We start from the raw sequence: 20763 nt of genomic DNA, 5'->3' as shown, positions 1-20763 counted from the left end.
GCTGGCAGCCAGGCTGCTGGCTACCTGCCTCCGGGTGGGGGCGGCTCCACGCAGGACTTGGACTGACTGGCCAGTGGGACTGCCGCGGCAGGACCTAGCCATTCCATTCTGATTAAAGGGTCTAGTGAATTCCACACTGCTAGCAGCCGTCACCTCCACTAACAGCTAGGGCTTCTAATATCCTGAAAAGGGGAGGGACAGGAGTTAGGGGCCAGTGGCTCGAGCCTGTAATCCTGCTACTCAGGAGGGTAGATCCGGAAGCTACCCTAGGCAGTAAAGCCATGAGACGCACCTCTAACCTCCACCACCACCAACAAAAACAGCTGGAGATGGAGCTGTGACTCAAATGGTAGCACGCTGACCTTGAGCAAAAAGCTCAGCGAGGGCACCCAGGCCCTGAGTTCAAGCCCCAGAACCAAACCACCGCACAGGTGCGCATGAAGCCCCGTTTTTATTGGGGGCGGGGCCGGGTGGGCAGGGTGGGTTACGTGTCGCAGTCCTCGGGGTCGGCAGGCGTGATGAGCAGCGAGGGCTCTAGGACGCCCGGGCCGGCGAAGCTCTCCTCGGCGCACAGTCTCTGGCCGGGGAGCTGGGTGGCCAGGCCGCCCTGGGCCAGGGACTCCACGATGACCTCGGCCGAGCCCACCTCCAGCTCGGCGGGGGGCTGCAGGGCCACCACCACCACCTTCTCGTCCTCGATGACCAGGTTGCGGAGCTTGCGCTGCCGGGGGTTGTAGTTCTCCACGCGGTCGTGGATCTCCATGTGCCTCCGCAGGTGGGCCTGGTGAGAGTGGAGAGAGGGCAAGCTCAGGTCTGGGGGACAGAACGGGGGGGGAACCCCCGGGGCCCAGCCTACCTGCCGAGTGAACTTGTAGCCACACTCAGTGCACTCGAACTTCCTCACGCCCTTGTGTCGTCTGACGTGCACGCGTAGCTGCTCTACCGCTGGGGGGGGCGGGTAGCCACCGGCATTAGAGGGGGGTGCGCACGGCTCTCCAGCCACACCCTGAGCCCACTGGCATGCGGGGCCGGGGGCCCCTCGGCGGGGGGGGGGGGGGGGGAGATGGCAGGAAGGCTCTGCTGCTGAGGAGCATGCGCACACCGCGGCCCCTGGGGAGCCCCCCACCCCCCCACGGAGGCCGGTGGGAGGCGGAGGCGCTGCCCGCCCTCGCCGTCTCCCTGCCCGGTACCTTTGAAGGTCTTGCCGCAGATCTGGCAGAAGTGGGGCCGGCCCTCCTGGTGGCGGCTGGCCACGTGCCGCAGCAGCGGCCCCTTCTCCGTGAAGCGCTGCTCGCAGAACTCGCAGCTGAAGGGCCTCTCGCCGGTGTGGGTCCGGTTGTGCTTGTCCAGGCTGGCTGCGGGGACGAGGGGGGAGGCTCAGCGCCTGGCCGGGCCCGCGGGCCGGGGCCGGGGCCGGCCTAGCTCACCTTGGGTGCGGAAGGTCTTGCCGCAGAGGTGGCACTGGAAGGGCTTCTCGCCCGTGTGCGTGCGCAGGTGCATGTTGAGATTGGCCTTCTGGGTGAACGCGTGGCTGCAGAACTCACACACGTAGGGCCTCTCGTTCCTGGAGACGGGGAGACGCGGGGTGGGGGCCGTCGCTGAAGGACGTGGCCCCGTCCGGCCGCCGCGGGGGCGGGCTGGGCACCACAGGGAGTGGGGGAGACGGAGGCGCAGCCTGGCCTCAGCCCCGCTCCCCTGCCCGGCAGGCTCTCGCTGCCCCCCGGGAGAAGGAGCCACCCGGACCTGTGCTTAGCCTTGATGTGCATCTGCAGCCCGTTGCGGCTGGAGGCCCTGTGCCCGCACTCCTCGCACACGAACAGCTTCTCCCCGCGGTGCTTGAAGGCCTCGTGCAGCTGCAGCTCCGTGCGCGACAGGAAGCACTTGGCGCAGGTGGGGCACTGCGGCACAGGGCGGCGGGGCCGGGTCAGGGCCGGGCGGCGGGCGGGGGCGCCCTGCCCTCGCCCTGCCCGGGGCTCACCGCGTGCGGCTTGGGAGCTCCGTGCAGCTTGATCATGTGGCTCTGCAGGTCTTTCTTCTGCATGAACTGCTGGGAGCAGGAGGAGCACTGCAAAAACAGGTGCAGCTGCGTCCAGCACAGCCCGCGCCGGCGGCCCTGCGTGGGGGGGGGGGGGGAGGGGAGGGGGGCCTGGTCCCGGGCGAAGGCCGTGCTCAGCGGACCACGCCACGCCCCCGAGGATGCCCAGCCTGCCCTCCGTGGCAAGAGACAGGCTCCCCAAGGGTCCTGAGACCCGCCCTAACCTCGGGGGTGGAGTCACTAGAGTAACAAGGCAAGCGGGTTCCTGGAGACGAGGGGACACGGGGTGGGGGCCGTCGCTGAAGGACGTGGCCCCTTCCGGCCGCCGCGGGGGCGGGCTGGGCACCACAGGAAGTTGGGGAGACCATCCAGAGGGAAGCACCTGCCACCACCCGCCCGGGGCAGAGGACTCCACGGGAGGGACCCGGTGCCCCCCACGCCACAGCCCCGGGAGCGGCCGACCCTGACCTTGTAGGGCATCTCCCCCGTGTGCGACACCATGTGCACCCGCAGCTCCGTCCTCCGGCGGAAGGTCTCCTGGCACACGGAGCACGTGAAGACCTGGCAGTGTGGGGGGCAAGCAGGGCCGGCATCAGGGGGCGCCGGGGCCCGCGGAGGCAGCCTCTGCCGGGGCTTCCGCTTGCTCCTGGGGTGGGGGACGCTAGGGCGGGAGAGGGCGACATGTAACCCGCCTGCCCTGACCGTCCCCAAGCACTGCCGGACCAGGGGCCAACAGCCTCGTACGGTCCTCGGTCCCAGGTGCCACCAACCGGGAAGAGAAGGGGGGGACCAGCCAGACCCGACCCACGCGGGGCAGCTGTGGGGCGGGCAGGTGGCCAGAGGCCCCTTCCCTGCAGCTCCCCCCCCAAGCTCCCGGCTCCAAGGTGGAGCTGGGCCGAATGCCCCCCACAGAGCCCTCCCAGGATCGTCCCTTCCTGCCTGGGGGCTGCTGTCCCCGCCTGCACCAGGGCCTGGACTCCATGACATCCCAAAGACCCTGTAGATGTCCCCATTAGAGACGGTCTCCCGGGGCCCCTCCCGGATGGCGTGAAGACACAACGTGACACGTGTGACACCCTGTGTTCTGCCCACCAGCACCTGGGCAGCTAGCTCCCAAGTACCTGTTCCGAGCGGTTCATGCAATTCCGGGCTTCATGCTCCAACAGGTTCTCCTTCCGGAAGTAGCACTTCCCACATTTGGGACACTCAAAGGGCTTCTCCCCAGTGTGTTTCCTGCCAGGAGGGGCCGCAGGGGTGTGGCGTCTGAGAGCATCTCCCCACTCTCCCCCTCCCAGGCCCTGCCTCCCCCCTCTGACCTGTGCTGTGCTGCCCGGGGGGAGGGGAGGGAGGAGAGGAAGGCAAGAAAGACAGCAAATGAGGAGGAAGAAGGGAGGGAAGGAGGGGAGAAGGAACGTGTCCTGAGGTTCAAGTGGCTAGCTCCTTAAAGCCTGGAGAAACATACATGGCAAATCCATGGAGACTTTCAACAGAAGAGGGCGCTGTGGCCACAGCCTTGACCGCCCCATGCTAGAGGGGGCAGCTGGGAGCCACCAGCCCGCCCGCCCCAGCCAGCCTTCCGAGGGGGTACCTAGGAGCTGACTGGCGCAGAGGCTCATGGGGAGGCCCAGCCGCCAGCTTTGGCTTTCAAAGTACAAACAATCACTGGGCTGACCTGAAGAAGCAGCTGCCTTCCCAAGATGCCTGTGGGTTTTACCCTTCAAGCCAGGGCCAGAATCTGCCCGACTTCAAGCCAGGTGCAGGGGGCTCCTACCTGAAATCCTGGCTATTTAGGAGGCCAAGAATAGTGGCTCAAAGTCAGCCTGGACAGGAAAGTCCATGAGCCTCATCTCCAGTGAATGAGTAAAAAAGTGTGGAGCTGTGACTCAAGCGGTAGAGCGCTAACCTTAAACAGCAAAAGTTAAGGGACAGTCGGGCACCAGTGGCTCACACCCGTGAGCGTAGCTACCGGGGAGGCTGGGGTCTGAGGATCACAGTTCAGTGCCAACCCAGGCAGGAAAGTCCATGAGATTCTTAACTATAACTCATCACCAGAAAACCAGAAGTGGCGCTGTGGCTCAAAGTGGTAGAGCAGCCAACACTGCTTTTGCTTGTGTATGTGTGCGCATGCACACCTGTGTATGCATGCTTGTGTATGTGTGTGCATGCACACCCGCGTACACATGCACCAGTACCGAGCTTTGAACTCATGGGCTCACGCTCCCAGCCTGCTTGCTTACCACTCACGGGTAGCATTCTGCCACTTGAACCACGCCCTCACTCTGTCCTTTGCTGTTTCTGCCTGGGCCAGCTCCCACCATTGAGCCTCCAGGTCTCAGCCTCCTGCGTAGCTAGGATTATAGGCAGGGGCCCCCGTGCCTGCCGTCTGGCTTCTTTCTAACACACTACCCGAGTTCTTGCTCTGCGCTGCCCGGCCACACGGTGAGTTCCGCTAGGCTGTCTGGTAGAGTTCACTGAGTGGGTGAAGCGAGTGAAATGAAAGGAAGCGCTCTCAAAGCTGCCAGAAGCCAAGTGCTTCTCTGTCCTCCACCCACTGTAATGACCTCGGGAGGCCATCCCTCACCTCCCCGTTGTCAAGGCCACCCGGCAACCCACAGCCCGGGGTAGAGACACAGGGAGATAAGGGGCCGCGCTAGCCTTGCCGGCAGGCAGAGAGCTGGACAACCACAGGGCGCCTCCTGCACCGGGGTCGCCCACACGCCGCTGGTCTTGGCTGCCCCAAAGCTAAGCCCAGTAGAGCAGAGAGGTGTGGGTTTCAGCTCCAACCCTGGGTGGCTGCCTGCGTCCTCCCCCAGGGTGTCGTGGTGAGAACGCGTGTGAGGCCCAGCCTGGCTCTCCAGGTGGCATGCTGCTGGACTAGCGGTGTCCCGGACAGTGCTGGGAGACTGGACACCAGAAGTCCAGCAGGACTGAGGCAGCACTGGTGAAGGGAGCTCCCCCGGGCGAGGCGCCATCCAGCCTGGTGGCCTCCCGCCGCACGGCTCCTGAGCACTTAGGACGTGGCGAGTATGGCTAAGGACCTGGATTCAAGTCATCTTAGTTGAAGCGGCCCCTAGAGATCTTGATTGCCTTACTGGACACTGTGCTTCTAGCCAAATGGTCTTTTAGGCTCCACTGACACCCCGAGCTGACATCCCCAGGAACACGGGGAGCGCCAGCCCTCCAGATCGGCATGGTGACCACAGCCCATCTTCCCAGGCTTTAGAAATGCCTAAGGCCGGGCCTCAGCGGGAGTCGGGAGCGAGAGGCGTCCCTTTGGCAGAAGCCCGCTGGCAGGCCAAGGCCACAGTGGGTAGAACCTACCGGTAGGCCCACCTCCGACCAAAGGCCTCACAGAAAGAGGGGAAAGACGAATCCGAGCCAGAGAGAGGCTCCCACTCCCCGATGATGCCGAGAGAGCCCCCAGCCCCTACAGAGCCCACGAGTTGCGGGGGGCGGGGAGGGTCCAGCACCCCTCCCAAAACACGGGAATGGCAGGTGGGAAAAGAGAATAGAAAGCCAGAGCGTTTACCTGTTGTGGACTTTTAGGTAATATTTGCTGAGGAACTTTTTATGGCATGTGGGGCACTCGACCGGCACCGCTGTGCCCTTTCTGCTCTCAGCGGGCGCGGCTGCTGGGGAGCCTGCACCCGAGGCGGGTTCGGCAACACAGGGCTTGCTCGTTACTTTCGACTTCCTCCTGGTCAGCACAGTTTCAGGCTCAGAAACGTAATCCCCATCCCCGTCGTCCTCCACTTGAACCACCACTTCCCACTAGGGCAGAAGAGGTGCAGGAGAGGCTCCACGTTAACAAGCAGGGGCTGCAGGGGCCCCCCGCCTTAGCTCATCGCCAGCCCCGACCCAGAGGGCCCCTCGTCAGACCCCGGCGCGCGCGGTCCCAGGCCACAGAGCACCTCAATACCGGGTCTGGGGGAAGTGGAAGCCTGGCTAGCTTTCACTAGGGAAACATCTGTAACCCTGATGTTGCCCACTCGACCCTCCGAGGAAGACGGCAACCAGGGCAGCCAACCGTAGAAAGGCTGGCTGAGGCCACCGGCTTCCTCTGTGTGGAAAAGGCTGCTTCCTCATGACGGATCACCCCCTTTTCCTCCTCTGGTGATAATGGGGAACTCGGCCTTGCGTGTGCTAGGCAGGCCCTCTACCACACGAGCCCTCAGCCCTTCCTTCTCTTCACACAGGAGCTCGTGTTTTCTCGCCCACGGCCAGCCTTAGACTGCAGTCTTCCTACCTATTCCTCTTGTGTAGCTGGGATTACAGATGGGCACCATCGAGCACAGCTTGTTCGCTGAGATGAGGATCTCATTAACTGTTTCCCTGGGCTAGCCTCTGGGATCCTCCCCATAGCTGAAATTACAGACACGTGCCACCACACCCAGAAAAAAAAAAAAAAAGGGTCTAACGTGTGCCCCTCCATGAGCATCCCCAGGGCACAGTACCTCATGACTCTCTCGCTGCAGTGGGGCATCTTCAGCCTCAAAGGGCCTCATGAACACTTTGCAGTCCCCGGGGTCCTTGTCCTCCGAGGGACAAGGCCTTAGAGCTTGCTTGAGTTTCCCACAGAGGAAGGAGGGGCTGCTCCGTGCAGGGCAACTGAGCTGCTGAGGGCTCTGAGTGCCCAAGGGCTCCTGATCCCTGGGCACCATGCCCAGAGTCTTCGAGACTTCGTCTTCCTCTAAGTCGGATGGCTCCTTGAGGTGGCCTTTCACATCCTGTGAGACAGGTGTCCCCAGTCCGCTCTGGCCACTTGGTGCCTGGCCCACGGAGGTTTGGGGCTGAAAGCTCTTGCACAGTTCCACGGCCTCGGGCACTCGTAACTCCCTGGCCGCCAGGAGCACTTGATCCCTGTTCCCTGAGGTGAGGGCAAGGTGACCGGTGTAGAAAAAGTCCAGCAAGAGGCCAAAGATCTCTGCGAAGCCCGCAGGGAGGACCACGCTGCCCCTGGAGCCGTCTCCATAGAGGCTCTGGAAGAAGTGACTGCAGCAGGCAAGGACGCTCCAGTGTGCCTTGAACACCAGGCCCCCCACGTCCAGCGTGGCGTCACAGTACTGACCCTTCTCGCGCTGCTTATTGAGTTCTTGCAGAACTCGTACACTGTGCTGGACGAAGGAGCCATCCATAGTCTGGAAGAAAGGAGAGTAGAGTGACACCCTGGCCAGCCCAAAGGAGAGGAAGCAGAAGAAAGCCCAGGCCTCCCTCCAGGCTGGACTCCCCCAGTCACACTGAAGAGGACTATCAGGGCGGGGACTGGTGGCTCACGCCCGTCATCCTAGCTACTCAGGAGGCTGAGATCTGAGGACCAGGGCCGGAAGCCAGCTGGAGCGGGAAAGCCTGGGAGATTCTTATCTCCAATTCACCACCCAAAATTGTCAGAAGCGGAGGTGTGGCCCAAGTGGTAGAGTCGTAGCCCCGAGAGAGGCGGCCGAAGGGCAGCACCCGGACCCAGAGTCCAAGCGCCGGGACGGGTGCGCGCGTGCGCACACCCGGACGGCCGGGCTCGGGTCAGGTGGGTGAAGGTCAGAGGCTGCGCGCACACACGAGGGGAGGGTGCAGGGGTGGGGGTCAGCAAAGCAGGAGGCGGACCAGCGTGGGAAGGGGCTCCAAGCGAGCATTCACAAGAGTTGAGGGGTGGGAGGCGGGAATGGACGCGAACTGACTGGCCGTGAGGGGCTGGGCGGGGCCGTGCACAGGTGACCCGAGCCCACGCCGTCCCCACGGGCTCCGCACGGCCGCCGGCCGCGACCCCCCCTCCGTCGACGGGCAGCCACGACGGCGCGCAGACCCCTCCCGCGCCCTCCCCACCAGGCCCGTCCTCCCTGGGCGGGGGGGGCGGGGTGGCACTGACCCGGGCTCGGTCGCTTCCACACCCCACAGACCAACTGCCCCGGCCTGACGAGCCCGGCCCACAGTGGAGGAGACGCCGCCGTCGCCGCGCCGGACGTGACGTCAGGACGCTCCGGCGTGGGCGGGACCCTTCGCGATCGTAGGGCTTCTCACTTCGGCCCTTGGAGGGGCGGGATCCCGGAAAGCAACCAATGGGGTGCTGAGGGGGCGTGGCCGCGCGCGAGCCCCGGGGCCGAGTCCGACTTCCGCGGTTGCCTAGCAACGCCAAGCTGGGCGCCCGGACTCGGCGGCTAGGCTCCGCCCCCCTGGCTGCGCACGGCGAGGCTCCTCCCTGCCTGTCCCCGCCCCCGGAGAGGAGGCGCCACCGAGACGCGGGCCGGCGCTGCACGGGTTTATTGGCGGCTTGGGAAGGACCCCGGGCGGAGATCGGCCGCGCACGGCCTCCCGAGGCCTCCCCGGACCCCCGCCCCCCGCCCCCGAGCTCCCAGGCGGCCTGCCCCGCCGCTCAGCCGGAGCCGCCGCGCCGCGTGTAGTCCTGGATGGAGGCCTGGAAGTGCTGGGTGTTATTGAGCTCGGGGCGGCCCAGGATCACGTAGCACTTGGGGAGGAAGTAGCCGCCGTAGCTGCTGCTCAGGCCCGCCAGCCCGGCCAGCACGTTGACCACGGGCAGGTGCTTGCCCTGGTAGAGGCTGGCCAGGGTGAAGAAGGTGATCCAGGACACGAAGTTGAGGAGCAAGCTGAAGGTGACGCATTTGGCCTCGTTGTAGTTCGCCGGCAGGTCCTTGCACAGGTAGCTGCAGGCGAAGGCGCCGACCGAGAGGAGGCAGTTGTAGGTGAAAGCCAGCAGGAAGCCCAGCGAGTTGGCGTGGGCACACTCGAGCACCACCAGCTGGGGGAAGCGCTGGTAGTCCCTGGCGGGCAGCGGGGTCCACACTGCCAGCCACGTGAGGCAGATGAGCAGCTGCGCCATGGAGCTGACCGTCACGAACAGGCCGGCACCATGGTTTTGGACCCAAGCGTGGTAGAAGGCGGGGACCTTGGTGGAAAACTTGAAGATGATCACCAGCTGGAAAGAGCGGATTGTCAAGCAGGACAGAAAGATGGCGAAGCCAAGGGAAAAGAGGGTCTGACGCAGCAAACACGTGGGCAGAGTGGGCTCCCCAAAGAAGCCGTAGAGGCTGCAGCTCCCCACCGCCAGGGAGCCCAGCATGAGGAAGCACAGCCTGCCCCCAGCAGACCTCACCACAGGGGTGTTGAGGTGCCAAGCAAACAGAACAGCAGTCCCCATCAGTAGCAGCAGTAGCAGTGTATTCGCTGCCAGCAGCACCCACGAGACGGGCCCATGCCAAGTCAGAAACACCACCGTGCGGGGGAAGCAGGTCTGGCTTCCCTCGGGTGCCCACTCTTCTTTCCCACATGGCTGGCACCTGTGGAGGTCTGCAAGAGAAAGAAAGAAAAAATACAATCCTGAAGTCCACGTGAGCAGAATGAGGATGGGAAACGGGCAGGCCGGGCATCAGTGGCTCACACTCTTACTTCGTTCTAGCTACTCAGGAGATTGAGATCTGAAGATCTCAGTTCGAAGCCAGCCCAGGCAGGAGGGTGCATGAGATTGTTATATGCAGTTCATCACCAAAAAACTAGACGTGGAGCTATGGCTCGAGTGGTAGAATACTAGGCTTGAGTGAAAAAGGACAGTGCCCAGGCCCCGAGTTCAAACTCCAGTAACGAACACACACACACCTTTGTGTTATAGACTCTGGAAACACATGGATGAGTACTGTATGACTCTCATCCCAAAAGGAGTTTGAATCCAAAATCCACACAGGGAGCTCTGCCCACATGGAATGAGACTGTGGTCCAGCAGGAACAGCCAGCCCCAAAGGAAGGGGATTTTCATCTCCACTGTCACTAACCAAATCCACCTTCCTGGGATTCTCCGTGGTTCCTGAGTCCTGGCTCTCTGAGGACAGATGTTATACATTCAAATCCCCACTGCAACAGTAAAGAATCGTGTCGGGGCTGGGAATGTGGCCTAGTGGTAAAGTGTTCGCCTCGTATACATGAAGCCCTGGGTTCGATTCCTCAGCACCACATATATAGAAAAAAGCCGGAAGTGGCTCTGTGGCTCAGGTGGCAGAGTGCTAGCCTTGAGCAGGAAGAAGCCAGGGACAGTGCTCAGGCCCTGAGTCCAAGCCCCAGGACTGGCAACAAAAACAAAGAATTGTGTCCCTGGAATCCAGCCCTGGGCCAAACCGCCTAATTGACCCCTTATATCACTGGTTGGGACAGACTTGGTTTTGGTTTTCACCTGCAGACAAGCTATTATCTGAATTCACCTTTGTAATGTGAATGAGTAACGTGAGCCACCAGCACCCAGCTGAGATCTTTTTTTTTTTTTTAACCTCCAGTCTTGGGGCTTGAACTCATGGCCTAGGCACTGTCCCTAAGCTCCATTTTTAGCTCCAGGCTAGCATTCTACCACTTGAGCCACAGCGCCACTTCTGACCTTTTTCTGTGTAAGCCACATTCCCAACCCTAGCCCTCCCCTTTAAAAAACATTGTTATGGGCTGGAATGTAGCTCAGTGGCCAAGCACTTAGCAAGTGCAATGTCCTGGGTTTGATCCCCAGTACCAAAAAAGAAAAGAAAAAAAAACAGTTAAAAATTGTTATTTTGTATTATGAAAAAAACATTGCAAAATATAAAATAAATAAAAAAAGGAAAGGAAACTTTGAACCTTATGTACCGAGCAAATGCCAGGTCTAGCAAACAGTGCTAGTCCTAGATTACTTGATTTAAAAGCAACAAAAAAACCTACAAAAAATAGTAAAATATAAAAACAAATTAATGTTTTATAGACCCTGGGAAAAAGAATTTTCAGCAAAGTACAAAATTTAAAGCATTCCTTTCTTTAATTTTTTTTTTTTTTGGCCAGTCCTGGGCCTTGGACTCAGGGCCTGAGCACTGTCCCTGGCTTCCTTTTGCTCAAGGCTAGCACTCTGCCACTTGAGCCACAGCGCCGCTTCTGGCCGTTTTCTGTATATGTGGTGCTGGGGAATCGAACCTAGGGCCTCGTGTATCCGAGGCAGGCACTCTTGCCACTAGGCTATATCCCCAGCCCTCCTTTAATTTTGTAATTCTTTTTTTTTTTTTTGGCCAGTCCTGGGCCTTGGACTCAGAACCTGAGCACTGTCCCTGGCTTCCTTTTGCTCAAGGCTAGCACTCTGCCACTTGAGCCACAGCGCCACTTCTGGCCATTTTCTGTATATGTGGTGCTGGGGAATCGTACCCAAGGCCTCATTTATACGAGGCAAGCTCTCTTGCCACTAGGCCATATCCCCAGCCCCAATTTTGTAATTCTTTACTGTGGAATAGCTCAGGATGTCAGTTCTAGGTAACAGAATTGATAACTGTGCGAGGAAACGTAATTTGGATTATAAAATTCTTGCTTTAATAAAATTCCTTAAACAGTGAAAAAAAATGTTATTTTGGTGGACTGGGAATATGGCTCAGTGGTAGAGTGCTTGCCTAGCATTCATAGAGCCCTGGGTTCAATTCCTCAGTGCCACATACACAGAACAAACTGGAAGTGGCTCTGTGGCTCAAGTTCTAGAGCACTAGCCTTGAGCACAAAGAGGCTGGGGGGGGGTGGGGAGGGGCGTCCAGGTCAGGACCAGCAAAGAAAAAAAGAAAAGAGGGGCTGGGAATATGGCCTAGTGGTAGAGCTCTTGCCTCTTATACCTGAAACCCTGGGTTCGATTCCTCAGCACCACATATGTAGAAAACGGACAGAAGTGGCGCTGTGGCTCAGGTGGCAGAGTGCTAGCCTTGAGCAAAAAGAAGCCAGGGACAGTGCTCAGGCCCTGAGTCCAAGGCCCAGGACTGGCAAAAAAGAAAAGAAGCCAGTGATGTGCAGAGAGGTTACCGCTTGAGGGAGCCCTTCCGACCTGCACTGCAGACCCCACTCACCACTCTTGTTGAGGAAGGTCCCAGCTTCGCAGGGCACGCACTCAAAGCAACAACGGTGGAAGCCCATGACCACCCGACGGTGCCCTTCACGACAGTCCAGGGTGCACACGGACGTAGGCACCTGTAAGAAGCCACAGGCCAGGGCTGGGCAGCTTGGTGGCAAAGTGCTTGTCTAGTAAATGCAACATCCTGGGTTCAATCCTCAGTACCCACCTCCCTCCCCCCCCAAAAAAAGAGAAGAAGCCACACGGACAGGCCCGTATCAAGGGACAGCTCATGTGTGGGAGGGAAAACAGAACCGCCATACTGTGTCTTCCACGCCTGCTCCCGGGGCAGAGCTCCTGGTCACGGGCTAACAGTCAGCGGGGCATCTGTCTGTCCACAGTGGGACCTGCAGCACTAGGCAGAGCATGGCAGCTGGACACTTGGGATTCCCTTTCCGATCTGGGGACACGTTGCCCCCAGACATCCTACACCATCACTCAGTCACTACGAGTGACTTATTTCCATTACCTGCTTGTTCCTCCCATGCCACTGGATTTTCGTCTTATTTAGGTCCAGATGAACTGGAGACCATGTAGAGGAGCCAACGACCCTAAAGGTCCACTGGGGCCCACTCCAGTCCCAGGCGATGATGTCATAGCTGGGGAGGGGCCCTCCGTTGCCGTCAAAGGCCACAGTGTCCTCGTGTAGAAGGAAGTTCACTTTGTAGATCTGCTCTAGAAGCTGGGATGAAGAGGGTCATGCAGTTACCATAAGCCACGCGCATCAGCTGCCCCAGGGAAGGGCTGAGGTGTGGCTCAGTATCACAGCCCCAGTCCAGCAAGTGCGAGGCCCTGAGTTCAAACTCCAGTACTGCCACAACAACAACAACAGATGGCCCAGGAAGCAAGTACTAGTGATTGATCAGGATTCCACTCCTAGATGGTTCCAGTTCACGTAGAATATGTACTTCCTTCCTCAGAGACACTTAGAAAGCCCCCTGACCTTCCAAACCCGCTTCTGAAGGGGAGGCCTCTAAACAAAGAACTTCTCTGCAGAGATTTTTTTTTTTGGCCAGTCCTGGGGCTTGAACTCAGGAAACCAGGGCGTGAGCACTGTCCCCGAGCTGCTTTTGCTCAAGGCTCGCACTCTACCACTTGAACCACAGCGCCACTTCTGGCTTTTTCTGTGTATGTGGTGCTGAGGAATCAAACCCAGGGCTTCATGCATGCTAGGCGAGCGCTTACCACTAAGCCACATTCCCAGCCCTCTGTAGATAATTTGTTTTTATTTTCTGTACTGGTACTTGGTCTGGAACTCAGGGTCTCCGCACAGTCCCTTAGCTTTTTCATTCAAGCCTCGCACTCTACCACGTGAGCCCCGGCTCCATTTCCATCTTTTAGGTTCACTGGAGATAAGAGTGTCATGGGTTTGTCTGCCTGGGCTGAGCCTCAATCTTTAGATCTCAGCCTCCCAAGTAGCTAAGAGTGCAGGCTCAAGCCCCCAGCCCCCAGAGGTTCTGCAGAGATTTGAACCCCTTGATGTTTCTGGGGCCATAGAAAAAAGAAAAGGCATGGTCTAGTAGAGGACTAGTCCTTAGATGAATGGCTTGCAGGGTGGCCAGCATGTGTCCATTCTGTCGATCTCAGGATGGGCCGTTCTCCCTAGAGAGCCTGAAGCGAGGCTCTTCCTCACCTGCCACGGGTAGACTGGGTCCCCGGAGCAGGCTCCCGCAGAGCAGCCCAGGAGCTGGTGGAGGGCGTGGGCCACGGCGTACACCGCCTGGTAGGCATTGTAGGCGGCACTCATGGAGAAGGCTCCCAGATTGGGGGCCTCGTGTTCCCCGAATGTGTGGCACTCTCGGCAGAGCTGGTTGGTGGTGCAAAAGGAGCCCGTAGGGCAAGGCCTAGGGCTGCCCTTTTCCGCCCGGGCGTAGGCCTCTTCGAACTCCCGGAGGCCAGGGATGAGCCTCTGCTTGATGGCCACCCCCAGCACGGTCCCAATGCCCCGGATCCCGGGCACGCGGGTGATGTAGGTGGAGATGGCCCAGTCTTCTGAACCGATCCACACTTTGCCAGTGAGGTCGGCCAGTATCACAGACTCGAAGAACACTGCGGCCAGCTGCCTGCCGGAGAACACCACCACCACCGTGGTCCTGGCCCGGGCCAGGCGGAGCATCAGGTCCCGCATCCGCTCGTCCCCGGCCCTGGCAGAGGCGGGCACGGTGCCCTTGAACGCCACGCACAGGCCGCGCCGGGTGGCCAGCTCCTCCAGCGCCTGCGCGCCCAGCTGCCCGTAGTCGCCGTGGCTGCCCACCAGGGAGAACCACAGCCAGCCGAAGCTCTGCAGGAGCAACACCAGCACCTCCACCTGGTGCTGGTCGCTGGGGATGGTGCGCAGAAAGGAGGGGTACAGCCGCTTGGTGCTGAGCGCCACGCTGCTGGCCTCGTAGCTGATCTGCGGGGCGGGGGGGGGGGGGATCCCAGCCCGTGAGATCGGGGAGTGTCTGCCTCACCCCGCAGCCCCGCTCCACTCCCAGCTCCCCGCCCCAGGGGGAGGGAGGACACGGGGACCAGGAGAGCAGGCTGGCGTGGGAATCCGCCCAGCGCGTGCATTCTGAGCACAGGGGACAAAACCCATCTCCAGGGAGTGAGATGGTACGGCAGGTTTGGGGACACACAGGAGCTGCTGCTTGGCCTACGGTCCTTTTATTTGATGCTATTTTTCCTTTGTAGGTCATGGAGCTTGAACCGTGGGCCTCGGTGCTGTCTTTGAGCTCCTCTCCCCAAGGCTAGCACTCTGCCACTGGAGCCCACCGCTCTATCTCTGGCTTTTTGGTGATTAATGGGAGATGAGAGTCTCACGGGCTTTCCTGCCTGGGCTGACTTCCAGTCACAATCCTCCCATCTCACGCTCCTGGGTGACCAGGATTGCAGGAGTGAGACACCAGCCCCTGGCCCGAAGTCCTTTTGTGAACAGGGCAGGACAGGAGACCTCAGCCCTCAAACTAAGGACAAGACTAGGGGAGCCCTTAGGGGTCTCCCAGAGAAGCGACATGTCCATACCTGTGATAGCTGAGGAGAGTATTTTTGCCAGTCCTGGGGCTTGGACTCGGGGCCTGAGCACTGTCCCTGGCTTCCTTTTTGCTCAATGCTAGCACTCTGCAACTTGAGTCGCAGCACCACTTCCGGCTTTTTCTGTCTATGAGGTGCTGGGGAATCGAACCCAGGGCTTCATGCATGCTAGGCAAGCGCTCTACTGCCAAGCCGCATTCCCAACCCCTAAAGGGGGCGCTTTTAATTTCAGTGAGGAACACGTTAGAAAAGCTCAGGACTAGAGCTAGGGGCTGGGAATATGGCCTAGTGGTAGAGCGCTCACCTCGTATACACGAAGCCCTGGGTTCAATTCCTCAGCATCACATGTATAGAAAAAGCCAGGAGTGGCGCTGTGGCTCAAGTGGCAGAGTGCTAGCCTTGAGCAAAAAGCCAGGGACAGTGCTCAGGCCCTGAGTCCAAGGCCCAGGACTGGCAACAAAAACAAAAACAAAAACAAAAAAAAAAAAAGAAATGTACTTGCCTTACATATGAAACTGTAACCCCTCTATTTCAAAAAAAAAAAAAAAGAAAGAAAGAAAGAAAAGCTCAGGACTAGAGCTGGGGGACGCGGAGGAGAGGATGGAATCATCTGGGGGGGGGGATGGCGATGCAAGCCGGTGGAGAGGGTAGAGTGGACACACGGCGGCATGAGAGGGAACGAGGCGGGGCCTTGGTAACAGAGTGAAGGCATGAGTAACCAGGGAGTGAGGGGCGTAGGCGGGCAGGACTGCGGGGCTTCACACCCGGGCCATACAGTCACCGTAGCTGCTAACGGTGGTGACCAGGCCGGGGGGGGGGGGGGGGGGGAAGCTGCCAGGAGAAAGCAGGCTTTAGCCAGGCACCGCGGCTCATGGCATCTTAGCTACAAAGAGAGCGCAAGGAAGGTGATCATGGCTGGCCTGCAAAAAAGACAAGGCCCCATCTCAAAAACAACCGATGCCCCAAAGGTTGGAGGCGCGGCTCCGGTGGCAGAGTGCTTGCCCGCCGACCGCAAGGCTCTGACTTCAGACACCAAAAGAGTGCAGGGGCGGCTGGGAGGGCGGCCTAGCGGTAGAGCGCTTGCCCAGCAAGCATGAGGCCCTGGGTTCCAGTCCTCAGCACCCCATAGACAGAGGTGGCGCTGTGGCTCAAGTGGCAGAGCGCTAGCCTTGAGTAGAAGAATCTCAGGAACAGTGCTCAGGCCCTGAGTTCAAGCCCCAGGATTGCCCTCCCCCCCAAAAAAAAGTGCATTCTCTAAATAATGGGGAAAGGAAAGAATGCAGAAGGGCATGAAGCAGGAAGGGATTCCAGCACAGCCTTGGGCAGTGGAGGACTATTCTGGAAAGACCGGCAAGCAGAGGGACAGAATGGGACTGACGGCGGGGGCAGGACGGGTGTCGAGGGGAGCGGGGCCCCCGCCCCTGAGCTGGAAGGGAGGCAGGCAGAGGTGTGGTGACGTTTGCGGGCTGGGAAGCAAAGCGTGCCCTGCTATGAGCAGGAACAGCGGTGGCCGGGCACCGGGGGCTCGCGCCGGCATCCTAGCCACTCAGGAGGCTGAGCCCTGAGGACCACAGGTGGCAGCGAGCCCCGGAAGGACAATCCGCGCGGAAGGCCAGCAGCGGAGGTGCCGCTCAAGCGGTGGAAGGCGGAGGCCGTGAGCAAACTGAAGCTAACAATGGACGCCGTGGAGGGAGGGGGGGTGCAGAGGGGAGGGGACAAGCAGGTCATGGCACTCAAGAGAGGAGCGATCTCGCGAGGACTGCGGAGGGGGATCCGGGAGCGGTCCCTGGAGACAGGCCGGGAGGCCGGGGCAGGAACGGTGGTGGCCAAGGGGCTGTCCCGAGATGCACAGCGGTCCCCCCCTTCTGTCCCCCCTCCTGGGGGGGGGCAGCTCCCGCCCACCGGCCCCAGCCCACGTGGGACCAGCGACGGGGAAGAGGGCGAACCGCGGTCACTGAGCCTACCAGGGGCACCAGAAAGGGGCTGAGCAGGGCGGCGGTGGTGACGGCGTGGTCGGTGGTGTCGGGCCCGATGGCGGCCACCACGCGGGGGGCGTAGCGGGACAGGTCGCCCCCGATCTCTACGTGGCGCGTCCCGGGCCGCGAGAGCAGGCTCAGCGCGGCGTAGACGTTGGCCGACTCGGAGCACACGTCGTACAGCTCGTAGCCCAGGCGGACGCCGGGCAGCAGCCCGGTGGCGTTGTTGATCTCCTCCACGGCAAACCTCATGGCCTGGAAGAGGTGGTAGCCGTGGCCGTTGAAGCTGCCCGGTCTGTGGGGGGAGAGGCGAGCGAGAGCCGGGATGGGCGAGGCTGGCGGGGGCCAGGATTGAGATCCACCCCCGAGGCCACCCCTCCCGCCAGCTCAGCCCGCACCCCGAAGCACACACAGCTCCGGGGGGGACCGGGGGGTGCACAGTGGAGAAACGCTGTGTCCCACGCTGATAAACATGGAATCAGGGCTGGCCACGTGGCCTAGCGGTAGAGTGCTTGCCTAGCACGCAGGAAGCCCTGGGTTCGGTTCCTCGGGACCACATACACAGAAAAAGCCAGAAGTGGCGCTGTGCCTCAGGTGGTAGAGTGCTAGCCTCGAGCACGGAGAGGCTTGGAGACAATGCCCAGGCCCTGAGTTCAAGCCCCAGGACCGACAAACAAACAAACAAAAAAACCCTACAAAAACACAAACACACACACACCACAAAATCACTGCAGGGCTCTGAAGTCCTGTAGCGGGAAAGGCGGATGTACTTGGGGTTCTCTACAGAAACAGAATCATTGGGATGTCAACCGGGAGAGTTAAGAAATTGCCCAGTCCAGCCGGCACCAGTGACTCACACCTATAGTCCTAGCCGCTGGGAAGACTGAGATCTGAGGATCAAAGTTTGAGCTTGGTCTGGGTAGAACAATCTCAGAGACTCTTTCTTCTCTCCAACGAGCCAGCAAAAAGCTAGGAGGAGAGTTGTAGTTCATATGATAGAGCACCAGACTGAAGCAAAAAAAAAAAAGTAAAAATGAAGGGACAGGGCTAAGGTTCTGAGTTCAAGTCCCAATGCGTGGTATATGTGCCTGTGCGCGTGCGCACGTGCGTGTGTGCACACACACATTCAGGACCGGCAAGACAATATGGCACGAGTTGACATTGAATACAAAGGCAAAACTCCCTCCTATTCCAGGACTTCAGACTTTCAAGGCCTTCAGGGGATTGGATGGGGCCTGCCCATACTTTGAAGTACAAACTGCTGCTTCTTTATTATAAAGTTGGTTTTATTTATTTTTGGTGCTAGTTCCAGGACTTGAACTCAGGGACTGGCACTCTTTGTTTGGTTTTGTTTTTGTTGCCAGTCCTGGGGCTTGAACTCAGGGCCCGAGCACTGTCCCTGGCTTCTTTTTGCTCAAGGCTAGCACTCTGCCACTTGAGCCACAGCACCACTTCTGACCATTTTCTATATTTGTGGTGCTGAGGAATCAAACCCAGGACTTTCATGTATACGAGATGAGCACTCTACCACTAGGCCACGTTCCCAGCCCAGGGACTAGAACTCTCACGTGGCTTTTTTCACTTAAGTTTGGTGCTCTACTACCTAAGCCATAACTTCTGCCTTTTCGTTGGCTAGAGAGAAGCACCTCAAGGATTTGTGTACCCAAGCTGCCAAGGTGACTTCGAATCTTGATCTGAGATCTCCTGAGAATCTTGATCCCAAGTAGCTCTGAATAGCTTGCTTACAGGTGTATGCCACTGGTACAAACCACTGGAAACCTACCTTTTTTTTTTTGCTGGTAGCAGAGTTTGAACTCAGGACCTTCTGTTCCCTTGGGCTGCTTGCCCACACAGGCAACCCTACCACTTGAGCCACGCCTCCATTTCAGCAATTTTTTTTAGTTAATTGAAGATGAAGTCTCAGATTTTTTTTTTGGCCTGGGCTAGCTTTGAGCCTCAATCCTCCAGGTCTCAGTCTCCTGAGTGGCAAGGATTATAGGTGTGAGCCACCTGGCTGGATTTAACTGTTATCCAATTCTAAAAAATACATTCACAAAGCCAGGCATTGATATCGCTGCCTAGAATCCCAGCTACTCTGGCGGCTGAGCTGGGGAAGAGTAGGATTCAAGGACAGAAGAGCCTTGGAGACACGATCTCAGTGGCCGAGGCTGGACACGGCGGCCTTTGCAGCTGGTGGTTCAGGCTCACGTCAGGACAAGAAGGGAGACTTGGCTGGATGCCGGTGTTTCATGTCTGCAATCCTAGCTACTTAGGATGAAATGTGGAGGACAGTAGTTTGAAGCTAGCGCAGGCAGAAATGTCTGCAAGATTCAATCTCCAAAACAACCAGGCAGTATTGCGTCTGGAGGCACGGCTCAGATGGCAGAATACTAGCCAAACAAGCACAAGGCCCTGAGTTCACATCCTAGTACTGGCAAAAGAAAAGAAAAAGACCCCATTTAAAAAATAACCAGCCTAGAGGCCACAGGAATGGAGGGACAGAGTGTGAGCAAATGCAGCAGTGGTACTCCCTGGGCACTTGGTTCAAAACGAACTCTACAGCTTGTGGGCGGGGCCAGGAGGGGAAACTCGGGAGAGAGTGAGGGACAGGGTGACATGGTCCAAAAGGAAATGTACTTGCTACCTGGCTTAGGTAATTGTCACCCCCTGCACACGTCACCTTTATAATAACAACAAAAATAAAAAATAAAAAATAAACCAAACCAGCCCATAAAGGGAGTGCCTGGCTGGGGGCTGGTGGCTCACGCCTGTAATCCTAGCCACTTAGGAGGCTGAGATCTGAGGATTACGTTTCAAAGCCAGCCAGGAAGGAAAGTCCATGGGACTCTTACTAAAAAGTTGGAAGTAGAGCCGTGGATCAAGTGGTAAAGCCGTCCTTGAGCAAAAGAAGCTAAGAGACAGCACCCAGGTCCTGAACTCAAGCCTAAGAACCAGCATTAAAAAAAAAAATCTGGGGGCTGGGAAGGTGGCCTAGTGGCAAGAGTGCTCGCCTCGTATAGAGGAAGCCCTGGGTTCAATTCCCCAGAACCACATACATAGAAAACGGCCAGAGGTGGCGCTGTGGCTCAAGTGGCAGAGTGCTAGCCTTGAGCAAAAAAAGAAGCCAGAGACAGTGCTCAGGCCCTGAGTTCGAGCCCCAGGACTGGCAAAAAAAATATTTTAAAAATCTGTAAAAAGCAAGGCTGGAGATACGGCTCCATACTATCCCCCAGATTAGTAAGTGGAAGATCCTGAGTTCAAAACTTACTACTGCAAAGAAAGACTGCAAAGTGCAAGCGGGCAGAAGTTTGGAGGATCCAGGCCTTGCCGTGGCTGCAGCGACTGTGGATTGATGTGAAAGGCTTGGGGGTGGTAACTCGAGGGCTAGGCCCAGCCCAGGGGCAAGCAGAGGGGCCCTGGAGCCACAGAACCCCTCCCACACACACACACTATACAGCTCCCTCCGCTGGTCCTCACTCACCTGTCACAGAAGGTCACCTGGGGTCTGTGTCTCACCTGCAAACAGTCAGAGTGGAGAGGGAATAGGCCTGCAAGGAGATAATCCCCCCGGAGGCTAAAGTCGGGAGAGGTTTCAGCCCTGTGGCAGTCAGGAGTCCAGCAGACGGCAAGGGAAAGCTGCAGGCCAAGCAGATGGACTCCCCGGAGCAACATGCCGAGCAGAGAGCCCTGCGTCCCGCATGCTCACGCGGCCCTCCCTGACAAGGCCGGCCGCTTAAATACAGCACACACAGCTGCCCAGATGCTTGGCAACCAACTTCCTGCCCTTGGAAGGGGTGGGACTGGAGCCCTGTTGTAGAAATCTGTTTCTTTTGGCCTTCCAGACCTACGGTTCCCACCCAGGAACT

General features: G+C 59.0%; 2 protein-coding genes across 2 annotated transcripts; both read right to left on the bottom strand.

Moving 5' to 3' along the window:
- Positions 1-437: 437 nt before the first annotated feature.
- On the bottom strand, positions 438-7988 carry Zbtb48 (zinc finger and BTB domain containing 48). The gene is made up of 11 exons (XM_048350152.1): positions 7896-7988; positions 6490-7173; positions 5565-5806; positions 3157-3268; positions 2504-2596; positions 1979-2065; positions 1744-1898; positions 1428-1564; positions 1191-1355; positions 857-945; positions 438-781 (listed from the first exon to the last, which is right to left on the bottom strand). Exons 2-11 carry the CDS (start codon positions 7168-7170, stop codon positions 485-487), a joined length of 2058 nt encoding a protein of 685 aa, XP_048206109.1. The 5' UTR covers positions 7171-7173; positions 7896-7988; the 3' UTR covers positions 438-484.
- Positions 7989-8399: 411 nt separating this feature from the next.
- On the bottom strand, positions 8400-20569 carry Tas1r1 (taste 1 receptor member 1). Its single transcript, XM_048350009.1, has 6 exons — positions 20379-20569; positions 16886-17192; positions 13543-14304; positions 12379-12591; positions 11866-11986; positions 8400-9331 (listed from the first exon to the last, which is right to left on the bottom strand). Exons 1-6 carry the CDS (start codon positions 20567-20569, stop codon positions 8400-8402), a joined length of 2526 nt encoding a protein of 841 aa, XP_048205966.1.
- Between the last annotated feature and the right edge of the window lie 194 nt (positions 20570-20763).

This window comes from Perognathus longimembris, chromosome 7 (genome assembly GCF_023159225.1).
Source record: "Perognathus longimembris pacificus isolate PPM17 chromosome 7, ASM2315922v1, whole genome shotgun sequence".
In the NCBI taxonomy this organism is placed as follows: domain Eukaryota; kingdom Metazoa; phylum Chordata; class Mammalia; order Rodentia; family Heteromyidae; genus Perognathus; species Perognathus longimembris.
The sequence above is the reverse complement of the archived record's forward strand: the minus strand, read 5'-3'. Positions and strand labels throughout refer to the sequence as shown.